This window comes from Amblyomma americanum, chromosome 4 (assembly GCF_052857255.1).
Source record: "Amblyomma americanum isolate KBUSLIRL-KWMA chromosome 4, ASM5285725v1, whole genome shotgun sequence".
In the NCBI taxonomy this organism is placed as follows: Eukaryota; Metazoa; Arthropoda; class Arachnida; order Ixodida; family Ixodidae; genus Amblyomma; species Amblyomma americanum.
Genome location: NC_135500.1, coordinates 141908366 through 141921404, shown reverse-complemented (window position 1 = coordinate 141921404; position 13039 = coordinate 141908366). Strand labels below are relative to the sequence as shown.

The 13039-nt window shown below is 43.1% G+C and overlaps 1 protein-coding gene across 1 annotated transcript in view; it reads left to right on the top strand.

Moving 5' to 3' along the window:
* The first annotated feature begins 873 nt into the window (after positions 1 to 873).
* Positions 874 to 13039, top strand: part of LOC144128452 (cell adhesion molecule Dscam1-like) — a 294038-nt gene continuing 281872 nt past the window's right edge. Inside the window, exon 1 of the mRNA XM_077661869.1 lies at positions 874 to 1832. Coding sequence (XP_077517995.1) covers positions 1610 to 1832 — 223 coding nt within the window. The 5' untranslated portion in view covers positions 874 to 1609. The remainder of the gene's footprint in view (positions 1833 to 13039) is intronic.

The following is a 13039-nucleotide window of genomic DNA, read 5'->3' as shown; positions in this document are numbered from 1 at the left end:
GCACCTCGACGCAGTCGATTCCAGTGGCGTCCTCTGTAATGGTCGTACTAATGGCCTTCGAAATCAGGAAAAGCGGCAGGGCCTAGCCAGGTTTAGTAAACCCCGATGTCGAAAGGCCAATACTGAATGTGCCGACCCTTTCCGCAACTGATATGTGCTCTTAATTTGTTTGCTGTCGTCATTAATCAATAGCAAAACCTAACTTTCTTGTGCATATGCCATGATGGTGATAAGGTTAATACACTGCATTCGTGTTCGGTGTCTCCTAGCTGCGATCAGTTTTCCCTCCCTTCATACCTACAGCTTTAAGAGCACTACATTACGAAAGCCTACACCTGGTGGCTGCTTGATTTTGGTGGCTGTAGGCTTCCGTCATGTATGTCATAACGAGCACCTCTTTTCCCTTCACCTGTATGCTTAACTAAATTACATTACTTATAGCGCCTCTGCTCGTGTTTCCTGTGAATATTAGTTTCGTACGAATATTTGCACAATTACCGAATCATCACAGGCATATTCGTTTTCTATTCGAGTGTGTTCTTTATTCGGTTCATCTTCGATTGCATTTTAAACGAAACAACTCGTATTCGACTCGGTTTACAAAAAAAATACAACTGGCACGCCCCTGCCTTTTATCCTTTTCTATGCAACAGTGTTCACTCAGCTGTCTCTTCGGGCGCGTCTGAAATACAGCCCTACAATAGGGTGCGGTGTGCATAAAAGAATGCACCAAATAAACAAAAAGCGATTATGTTCGCCGTGCGACGCCGTGAGGTGAAGAAGAAGCGGCTGAGGTATAGAGCGCTGGAAAGGGCTAACGGTGGGGAGGGTAAAAGCGCTGGCGCCCAAGCGCGCGGCTCAGACCCGGCGCGCAGATCCACGCGTGGTTTCTGTCGCCGGGTGCGCACTCCACGCCGAGGCGCTCGCGGCGACGACGCGAAGCAGGGGATCTCCGCTATCGGCCGCCGCGCCGGCAGTCGGCCCGTGGAAGCCGACGCGAGCTGTCGTCCGCCCACTCGCCCGTCGATGCGCTACTCCCTCACCTGCTCATAGGAGGCCGTGCTCGAAGTTTCCTGCCCTCTGACCATCCACTGCCTCGGCACCTTGCGTTCACGTGCTTTGGGATTGGCCGTTTGTGAACCTTTTCGGACTGTTGCGCGTCAATGACGATACAAAAGAAAGATTTCTTGTTGACCTGCAACGCGCACAGTGAGGTGTAGTCAGAGCACCAAGAGCTCTTCTGGTCCTGCAAAGGTTCCCTTTGTGTCGGGTGTTTCGAGTGCATCGGGTGTTTCGTCGAGGATGCCTGACAGCCCGGCGAAGATGTAGCGGTTTGTGTGGCCGCAAGAAACTTCTTGAAACAAGCTGACCGTGCAACAATCCCTGCAGATGTGACGTTGCACTGTGTTTTGTGGTTCATTTAGTAAAACGCCGCGCCTTTTTTAGCTGCTTTGCTTCTTCACCGAACGTGGGCACCACAGAAGAATTTCGACAATAGTCAACATTACAAGCCGTCATCACACGGAGTGAACTTTTCTCTGTATTTCCGGTAAACGTTGTTGCGTGTGTCGTACGCGCGCAGCGCTTTCAGCTTTTATGGAGAAGACGCATGGTACATTGTGTTGGGGGTGTAATTCTTTGTAGATGTGGTGACATCTTTTCGACTGAGTCTGAGGTACAAATACCCGTGCGAGAGAAACCTTGTCCTCATTGGCACCTGGATTACAAACCCGTTCCTCGCTGCTCTCACCGGGACAGCATGGGTGTAAGATGTGGATACAACGCAGTACTGGTCATTGCCTGCTTCTACAGCCTGGTGCCGTGGGAACCAGGTGAGGCCAGCATTTCATACTTTATGCAACTTTTCTGATTCACGTGCAACAGTTGAAAACGGTACAATGGTTACGTTACCGAGAGCGAACGATAATAGCTATAGAAAAAAATATTAAATAGTCACAACGTAGACTGCTATGTTCTAGACCTTTCTTATCTGTGATAGAAGTAGTAAAGCAGCTAATGACGCACAATTTCATCAAAAGTGAACGAAATGGTTGAAGATTAAAAGCTAAATATTAGTCGCAGGCAGGCGCACTAAGGTATACACCCCTGAAAAGAAAAATGAACAATGCTGTATATGTGGTAAACACGGTCGGTTGTTTCACCATCTCAAATAGGACGGTGTCGCTTTGACACCAAAAACGTTATGTCATTATTTTTTATGAAGATGTTTTTCTTTAGTTTGTTGGAGTCCAATCTAAAAGTGAGGAAGTGATGCCGTCAGAGACCGACAGCAATAGTTTATTGACTGGAATAAAATCATGAAGCAGTGCGCCTCTCTGTGGATAATTTTCTTCTTTAGCTAGGAAAATGCTATTACAGGGCACTGATGCGCGTAGCCTTATACAGAGTGTTTCACCTAAGCCTTTACACAATTTTTAAAGAGAGCCTTTTTGAGTTAGAAGAGTGCTTTTTTTCAGTATAGCATAGTCAGCGGTGTTGTACATCAGAACACAGCTAAATTGTGCTAACTAGCAAGATGGTTAAATAATATTAGTCAACTTTTTAACTACTACCGTAAGGCTCCTTAATTATAGAAAAGCATGTAACCCACCGTAAGTAATATCGATGCCAGCTTTTTTGTATTTCAAAAACGTTGTAACCCTGGGCCCTGTGGCCGTACAACTTTCGGCTAAATCGCATCAAAAAACACGTGTTTTGAGAAGCTTGCAGGCAAAGCAACCTTTCCAGTGCACGTAACTCGTCGAAATAGCTAAAATCTCTTGGGCCACAGCGACGACAGTAACCGCGTTCTCGAAATTCTGAAAACTTATATGGATATTACTTGTATGCTACACGCCTTTCAATAATTAAGGAGCCGAACAGTAGTAGTTAAAAAGTTACCGATTCTATATTAGTTAACCAGCCTATTAGTTACTATGTCTTTGCAGTATTCTGATAAATTACACCGCTGAAAATGCTATGCTAAAAAAGCGCTCTTCGAACTCAGACATCTAATTTTTAAAAATTGTGTAAAATCTTAAGTTAAACACCCTCTATATGAGGGTAAAAAACAGCTCATGTTAAAGCTAATGATTATGCCCCTCCAATATTTGCTGGCAATATTCTAAAGCCCGCATCTCACTATATATTAAGTTACGGCAATATGCTGCTGAAAGCCGGGGCTAGTCGCGAGACTAAGGGTCATACTAATATTGTATTTTTTTGAACTCGCAGTTACTTGTAGTCTACAGTAGTCAAGAGCATTTGTGGCTAAAGAATGAGGCGGCAAGGGCGGGAAATCAAAACATCAAACATTTTATTCATTCGTTATAACATTTTGCTGTCACGAGCGCGATATAAAAAATCCAGCCATTAGCTAGAGGCACAAAGATGGACGTTGCTTTGAAAGCTGCAGTACTTTACTATGTTACATACGTGCCACTTTCATCCTACGAAGTACTTTTATGAAATGCAATTATGTCAGTTATGCTCGTGTTTTTTTTCTTTTTATTTCAAATAGTACTTCTCGTTGCACCATAATAATGTTCCTTGAAAATTCCTAGGCATTCTGAAGACGAAGCCAAATTTGGTTACTGCCAGTGATGCAATGAAATTATTTCGAGAGGAAAGTTTATGGCTTCTTTTTTAGGTGGTATTAACTTTAGATTTCGCGCAGTGCTTGAAGCATTTTGCCTTTTTTTATTGCTGTAAAAAGCGGCGCGATTTTCGAGATATTCAGAAAACTAAACGGCGCAACGACTCTACATACATATTCCTCACATACATCAGTTGAGAGCGGAGAGCCGCTTAGGGCAACTATAACTTTCCTAGATCCTAAAAAGTCCCAGGTAAGTACTTCAGTCTATTAACTCCTCGCGGCTTTGCTGGTCAGCTCAGGGGGTCATATTTCACCACGATGAATACAATATTACTGACTGGGCCAATCAAAACAGCATATAATATATATCGAAGAGTTCACTTCACCAAGTGTTATGCGGCAGCTTTCCGGAAGTACGAACAAAAACATAAGCATAATTATTTATATCTGCAGAATGTCTTAAAATTCACAGCACAATTTGTTCAAGCGGCGTGGAAAAAAAAATAAATCATGGTGCAACAGGTGTCAACAACGAAAATAACACTTAAGAAACAAACAAGGATAGGTAGAGTTTTACGTTGCTTAGCTGGCCATTTTTTCAACCAACATTTAGATGGCTTGGGAAATGGTTTTCTTTACAGCTTGCGATGATATCGACACAAGAGCATATTGTATAAAACTGTAGAACCAGCGGCTAACAAAGACGAATAATCTTTCGCACATGCTAACACCTTCTTCATCAAATCCAGTCTTGAGCAAGTTCAGTCAGGAAGAGGCTTAGAACATCCAGAGAAATGTAATTCTATTGTTTGCTATCGGTCTCACAATTTCTCGGGGGAGCGTTTGGTGCAAACACTCCATGAGAAAGCCTAGTCATGAAGCGTGTTTTACAGCGATCGCTTCAAGACAAGTATGAAACAGACTTCTAGCCTTCTGCGTGTTGGACAGATAATGATAGAAAAGACAGAACATTGCACACAATGGCAGGTTATTGCTACAAGTGCCTTGTCTGTTGTAGCGACCAAGAGCAAGCGGCCAGAAGTACTGTACCCACTAGAGCATGATAGTAGTGCCGCAAGCCAGCTCATTACCTTTCCGAGTTGTTTTCGGACAAGTGAGCATTCAGAACAGACAGTGGGGATAGTGCACATACAAGACACTCTTACACAAACATTCTCGACGAGTTCCCGAGGACGAAGCTAGTTTCCCGCGGATTGTGTCTTGCTGTTTGTCCCCCGCAGCCAGACAATTCCGTTCAGCGGACAATCCCGAGAAGGCAGCCTGTCCTGTCCAACCCACGAAGGCAGAAACGACGTCTATCTTTTATTTATTTTTCTCGCTTCTTTTCCTTTCCACTCATAAGTTCTATCCTAGCCGTGTGCATGTTAAGCCATCGGGTGGGACGAGCGATCCGCTTATGCGTAATTAGCTATCTCCATCATTTGATGGAAGCGCCCCGGTTGAAAGAAAAAACAGAAACCAAGCTATCGCTTACATCGCCGGCACGGGAGATTGAGCACATTGCGTGCCTCATATTCAGTGCCTTTCGAGCGTAATTGGAGACACTTGATCGATGACGCCCGCGTTTTCGAAAAGGGGCTCGCGCGATGACTTTCGTTGGGTCGTTCTCGGAGCGACTGCGCCAGCATTTCCAATTAGCTGTAAGCCCCGGTAGGAACGGCTCGAAGTGTAGTCCGTGTTATTTGCTCTGCTGCGTGCTCTCGGGTTTCGTTTAACTTTTAATACGACCTGACCGAAAGCCTGAGCAAAAATTTGCTTCGATCAAACTAGATCATTTTCTGTGCATAGTACCTTTCGCTGTTCGGATGCTACGCTGCGCATTGCAGCTGCATGAAGATTGAATAGCTTGTTTGTGACGCCAGCTATCTACCGAACTTTTCAAGCGAAAAAAGAAAAACGACTTGTGGACTCTGTTTTCATTACAAGTGGCTGCTAAAACTGAATTTGCACAGAATATTAAATTTTATGGACTGCCTGCCATAGACAGGATAAATGAGTGAAACGAACATCTGCGTGATTCAATGCGAGTAGGTCTCTGAGCAGCGACCATTCGCAATAAATATGTTGAGTTCTCAGCTTGTTGACATGATAAGCTTTTCAAGATTGCATTCATGCGCTCAATGACCCAATATGACGACTAGCTGTTATAGCTGAAAAGATGGATCGAAAGAGCTTTAATAACAGGTACATATTGATATGAGGAGCAACAATCGATAATTTGTAAGTATATTTTGCTACCTGAATACGAACATGCTCTTGGTGGCTTTTTTAATGCTTAGCTTAGGTTAGTTTCTGCAATCTGCACTTCAAAATGTGCTCACTTTATGAAATGCTGATTATTAAAAATTTCAATGCAGTGCCGTAAGTAGCAAAAAAAAATTCCTAGTGCTGAAAGATTTAACATCCCTGCATACACAGGAAGAAGAAATCATTGAGGAAGTAGAGAGTTATAGCATATTGTTACCGTGTTTACGCTACCGTTTACTGGGCCCGGCAAGCGACGTCTGCGCATGCGCCGCCACTTATCAGTCCGCAAGCACTTACTTTACCGAATCTCTTTTAGCGTTGCGGAGAGTTAGCGTTCGCTCGTAAACAAACGTGGCAGCGCCCTGCACGGCCCTTTGGGACCAAATACAGCACCACCGCTGCGTTCTTCGGCGACATTTCTCGCTATAAATGAAGGCATTCGCTTTTAATTTTCAAACTCTTACCGATACGTCGAGGTTCTAGTAACAACTAGGCCATATTGTTGAGATAATTTGCTGATTTTTGAGCAGTTAAGCCCAACTGTATGTCGTGTACATAGACAAATAGCAACGACTACACTGCTGCACTTCAGTTTTGTGCCCTATTTAACATTCTTCTTTATTTTCATGATTTCTTTCCTACAAAGAAAGACTGATAATTTCATTGCTATATTCATCAGCAATTGCAGAAAATAAAAAGTTTCTCCAGCCCGGAGTTGGCGCGGTTTAACTCACTGTCGCTAGATGGCGCCACAGTGTTCACATCCAAACACAAAAAGAAGCGACGATGCGGCACGGCAAACAGGTGTCGAGTTGCGCTTTTTTACAGCACTCGCAACGCAGCGTGCGCTGCGTATGCAAGCTTACTGAGCTATACGTAGTAAAATTGTCCACTGGCCAGGGCAGGCAAAGGTGTCTATCTTCACGGACACATTTCAAAAGCCGCTGAGTCGGCTTTTAGCTGAAGTGCAGTCGGTACGTCTTTATGTGCAGAGAAAAAGATCATTAAAGTGCATGTAGCGTCTCACTTCATAGAAATTATTGCAATGCATTCTTATTTTTGTGTGCAATAAAAGCTGGGCATCTGCCATCATCATCAATCGTTTTAGCCTTACGGTAACTCGTTACGGGAGAGACGGTACGCTAAAACGTCTTCTGGCGTGCGCCGCGCTAACTGGAAAGTCCGGCGTCCGGTAACACGGTAACGATATGCTATAACTCTCTACTTTCTCAGCATTCGTACAGTTCGTTTCTTCTACTGAACCTCGATATATTGAAAGTGCGCACGCGGAAGCATTTTGGCACGTGTTCTTTCAGAGTAAGCACTATATAGCATAAGCTAATGGTATAAAACCGCACTACCATGTTGGTAGTCTTCTCAAAACAGCAATATAGGCTTTACGTTACCCCTGCAAGAAGAGTTTGAACAATTTAAAAAAAGAAGACACATTGCGCTGTCATGAGCACATATAAGATTATGCGAAATTCTCTCCGCATGAGCGACTCAAAGTAAGAAAGCGTCGCTTATTAGAATATGACAGTCTTCTCTTTTAGGCTAACGGAGTGGATTTGAATAGCAGCTAAATATAGCAGAGAGCGGCCGAAAATCTGATCGGTAAAAGAGATTATGTAGCAACAGAGGGTTCAGTGGAGGTCAGTATAAAAGGCACCTTTCCAACAGTGGGCGTGTGTGGTGACGAACACACTCTCTTTCAAAATCTCTCAGTTCCAACTAAATAAAGTGAACATCCTGACCTACTATATCGTGTGAAACGTACTTCGAATCAAAGGCGTTGGCGGTACAGGTACGCTATAGGATCCTGGAAGGTTCATCGACCTGCAAAAGCGGCTCTTCCCCGAGTTAAGGTACAGCTGGCGCTCGACGCCAAATCGATTCCGCCCGCGTAGGCTTCTCTGCGCGACAGTTGGATGTGGTTTAGCAAATCAGATTTACATTCCCATGAGAAAGTGTTAGCACGACCGTGGGCCAAGATTCCAGATGCGCTAATATAATGGCCGCATTGAGCCAGTTTAGGTGGAAAACATGAAAATCTCAGTGCATTGTTGTAAAGACGCCTTCGAATTAAAGCACCTGAGATGGTATTTGCATGCTTCGCGTTTTAACTTCGTAGGTAGTTATATGAGCGTATGGTAATGATTATGTTTTCTAGTAATGGTAACAAAAAAATAAAATTCGCCTTCAAACAACTGAACAGTTATCTGTTACTTTTAAAGATTAAAACTTGGAAACGTTAACGCCGCAATGACACAGTGGCTGCGGCGTTCTACTTCTGAGTGCCAGTTTGTTGGTTAAATCCGCGCCACAGTCTTTACATTTTACAAAAGGCTGAATTAATAGACCCACATGCACAGAAATTTGGGTGACCGAGTTTGATCCCCCGAAGATGCAGAAGATAATTCGGAGCGCTCAACTTCTTCGTTCTTCCCTGCCCACGTGGTAGCTTAGGTACATAAAACTCATCGCTTTTTCAAAATTTCAGTCTCCAAACTATTACTATGGTTATGAATGGATCAAAGCAGTTTTTAATTTAGTCAGAAGAAATCTTTGTGTGTTACCTGGACGTGTTGGCCCAGTGATTGTGGCAGGTGTGTTTCTTTTTAATTCACGAACTTCGAAAAATCCTCAAAATGCAAGATGAACAATTCTTGTGTCAGGGACGGACACCGAAAAGTGCCTAGTGTATCGACAGTGGCATGGAGAGGTGAAATATTTTCACTTTTCTGCATAAAGTTGAAAGCTAATCTTCATGTTTCGTACTCTTTTCTCGCAATTTGTAAGTAACTGTCTTTGTAAGTAATTGTCTTTTTGAAACAACTCATGCGAGAAAAAGAATTCAAAAGGCAATAAATTTCCATCCCCTGCAAGTTCTTCATTTCTATGTGTGTGTTGCTGGCCACATAACAGTTCTTGTGCATACTAGCCACCGTGAACAAATACGAAACAAGGTACGTACCGATGCATTATGTATCTTGCTCAAACAGTCCACATATAAGCTGAAGGCTGCCGAATGGCTGCCGTTCAGTCAATGATTCGGATAAGTCAGCGCAGCCAAATTTCTCCTTCACGGATATTTTAAGCCACCGCCTCTCAAATATATAAACGGAGTCGCTAATGAAAAATTCCCGTTTGTTGTCAGTGAAAACGTACGTTCCTTTTCTATTACGTTGGTGACATTGTAATTATGGTATTACGTATCTTCTACCTGTGTTAGTAAAAATACGATGTCACAGACTGCTCTAACTACGGTTTTCTAGAAGTACGCTTTCCATAGCTTTCAAGTGACAGGTTTACCAAAACTCTTAATATGAATTGCACGCATTACCAGTGACCGTTCGTACCACTCTGTCTCTGCCTTGCTGCCTTCCGTACGGGTGTTCGCTCTCCGGCTGTCAGCTGTCTCCGGAATTCGCCGAATGTACGCTTCCGCGAACACGCCTCCATCATTTCTCGGTACGCGGCGGCTGCCTTCAAGACGGAACGTTTCCGTTCTCTCGCCAGCTTGTCTTCCATGGCCGAGGTCATTTTGCGAATCCCCCCCTCTCTTTTCCCGATGCCTTTCGCTAGGTGGATCGATAGCCTCGCCACCCTTCGCGCCGTTGTCGGTTCAAGCCCACCTTAGCGAGGAACGTACTCTCCACCGCTCGTTGTCGCCAACGCAAAACCTTGGCCCGTGCTTTTCAGGGCCTGGTGGGGTACATGGATGCGTCATCTGTGCCTGCTTCGCCCGAGCGCACTCGATGCGCTCCTTCATTTGCTGCCAGCTGAGCATCTTTTTTTTTTTCGCGTCACCTTTGTACTGTTCTTTCTCGCCCTCCACCTTCGTGGCACTCCTTTGTTGGCCTTCATGATATATAGCTGGTCCACATTCATGCCTACGGATTATCCTACTTTTTGATGTAGAGCTACTGACACCCTCTTAGTTTTTATGCGACTGAATACTTTGCTCTTCGACCATTCAATAATTTATAATTTCTGGCGAATAATTTTCTAGAAAGAAGAGTGTTTTATCATTTTTGGGTTTGTGAATATTAGCTTCTCGTTGTTATAGCAAAGCAGAACACACAGGAGCTTGGTTTCTGCTGTTATTTCTTTTTTGGATTCTTATTTTCGTTTTTCAGTGAAGAATTAGCGCCTCGTGAAAGCGGACTTAAACTACGCCCGTGTGTTGTGTCCTCTTTTTTTCCTCTCTTCTGATTATGTGCACATCAGATTTAAGACGCTATTTACCGTTCCTGTCGTTAACCAGTAACGACTAGTAGTAAGGACTTGTTTTATTTCAGTTAAATTATTATCCTAAAACTAAGAAACTAAGAACTCAGGGGCGAATTATTTTACTTTTCTGGGAGAGTTTTACATGTCACGCTGAGGTGTCTAGACATTTCACCAATGTAATGCAACACCGGTCGAAGTATGAAGCAATATTCCGCGACGTCGAAATAATGATGAGTTATCTACTGCTGCACGCTTTTGCGAAAGCTAGGCGTCTTCCTTTTCCTTGTACAACATGGATCACTCTCGCTGCTTGCACATCGTTATCATACAAACCGCTCTCACAGGATGTCAGTTTAAAAGGAAAATAATGAAGCTCTCTGTTTTAGTCTATATAGTGCTTTTATTCTTCGATTTTTTACCCCTACTTGCGTATTTTGGGTACGTGTGCTCTTTTGCGATATAGGTATTTTCGTTTATATTTCTCTACATGCAGTCACTTTATCATGTGTGTTTGGAATTATTCGTCCTTTATTAATTCGACTTTTTTTCTCAGTGCAGGAACTCTTGACTCTGTGCTCACTCCTTTTACCAAACGGCAAACTTTTTAATGAATGAAACCGGGTCGGTATCGATCTTCGTCTTTTAAACCCAAAGCTTCCTTTTTGACTTCCGTCCAGCTCATCATAAGATGGAACCTGTACCGTGTTTTTTCACACGAACTCCTTTTCTTGTTTAGTTTCCTCGCGTGAATGGAAGGAATAGCTGCTAACAGAACACGTAGTTAATCTTCACTTTAGCTCACCTGGACACCCACAAATAAAGAGTATTCAAACTCTCTATGCTCTCATTCAGTAAATGCATATTATACGAACACACGTGCGGTACTTACTCGTATTCTTCCTTAAGAAAACGAAAAAAATAACAGATGTTAATGACGCGTGCTTGTATAAATGTGGCCTAGGCTGGTTGTTAACTTGAATGTTGCCACATACTGAATACGCCCGAATGTACCATATGTGCATACAGCAAATACAGTACAATAACGGAGACATATAGACTGCACAGCTCAATATCGGCAGATTTTTTTTTCACCAGATTGCCAAGAACATGTACATGGTCATCAGACGCCACATGTACAATTCACTTAAAATAAGCTGTGTGCAGACATTTACAGCTTTAGCTATTTTACTAAAGCAGAAAACGGCATCACCGCTCATCTTTTTCCGTCCTCAGAGAAGCCAATGTCTTTATTTTATTGTGAGTGTCGAATTATTTTTGAACCGCAGCAATTTTGCTTCAGGTACGCGCATGCGTTATGGAACTCGGGCCCCGATAATCTTGCATGTAGTTTTTATTTCGGGGTCCAAAGTCGCGAGAGATTTCTGCAAATAGAAAGAGGGGCTAATGCCAGTCAGCCGTGCACTTACAACGCAACAAGAGCCCAAGTATGAGCTAAAGCTTCGCGATAGTGAGTATCGTGTTAAGCAAGGCGTGCCATATTCGGCGAATTTGAGATTATAATATTGTGTAACTAGGTGCGTGGAAATATTCTATATGGCATAAAATTGTAGTATTATGAATGTATAGCCCGAGGACTGTACGCTAAAAATTACTACAAGCTAGGCTTCACTGCCACGAAGCGTGAAAGTTGATGAAACTGGAAGCTTTAATCGAGAAAGAACTGCTTCGTGGGAATCAAAACTGACTCCACCAGTCATATCCTCTATAGACGGTCTCACATCTACAACCACAGCAACATATGTCTGTCTTGGATGGTAAGTCGAATTTAGAGGTACATACGCGTATTCGCAAGTAAAAAGTAAATAAATACCCCTATAGAGCAAACGTGCTCCGTTTTTCGGGCGCGTGGCACAATTTGGCAATGTAGCATGGAACTACAACTCTTTTATACATCATTCTGATTGACGTAAAAGAATGTAAGCTCAAGTTGCTTATTAAAAACGGCTTGTACATAATAAAACATTTAATATTGAATCAAACAGCACTCAAATATTTCTTGTAAAGGTGGGTTAAGACGAGTGCACCGGATCACGGACGAACCGCGAGGACTGCCTACCATGTGACGCAAACGTCGCTCTTCTGAGTGACCGTGAGTGTCCTGCGCCGAGTTTTATTTAGCGCAGCGCGCTCAAGGGCGTTCAAAATAGTGAAGATTGGGTTACTTGATAGGCTTTGAACGGATAGTCCGCAATCCGGTTTCCTCGTCCGGATGCACCTGAAACGACAGTGCTTGAAGTTCGGCTTTGTTACAATAATACACATATTGCGGCGAAGCAAGCTTCGCAAAACAAATGGAGCGCCAAGTTCGGTACAGAGACCGAGAATAGTCTAGATTTGCAGATAGCTTTCTTCAATTCAACACGGCTGACGGAAAGAAGAGAAAAAAAAGAATGTTAGGAACATGCATGGAAGAGAGAATTCGCATGCGCCAGAATAAAATTTAATTCAATTCTTGAATAAAATTAGGCCCTTCAAACAATATTTTATTATGGTGCTGTGTTCAACGACTGAGTTTATTTCGTCATGCTTTATTTCTTCATAACTGGAAACAGAAACCTTTTCATAAGTTGAGTTATTAGTGACTAACTGAGCAAAGATGTTTAGCTTATACAAGTTCAGTATGGTGAAAATAACCCACCGACGTTGGAGCCGATCACCTCACAACGAGTCAATGATCTGGATTTTTTGAGTGCACTGAGTACCTAGCGCCTGAAAGTAAGATAGCAAACATTATATTTAGTGAACTAAAAGGGAACAGTAGCGACAGATATTTTTTTCATCGGGGGGGGGGGGGGATTGGTTTCTAAGAGTTACGTAATAAAGTTCCTTGCCGTGCGGCCACTTTCTTCCAAACGCACAATTTGGAAATTGTTGCAATCGTTTTTTACTTAAATAATTCAGAAGTGTAAAGAAGCAAGA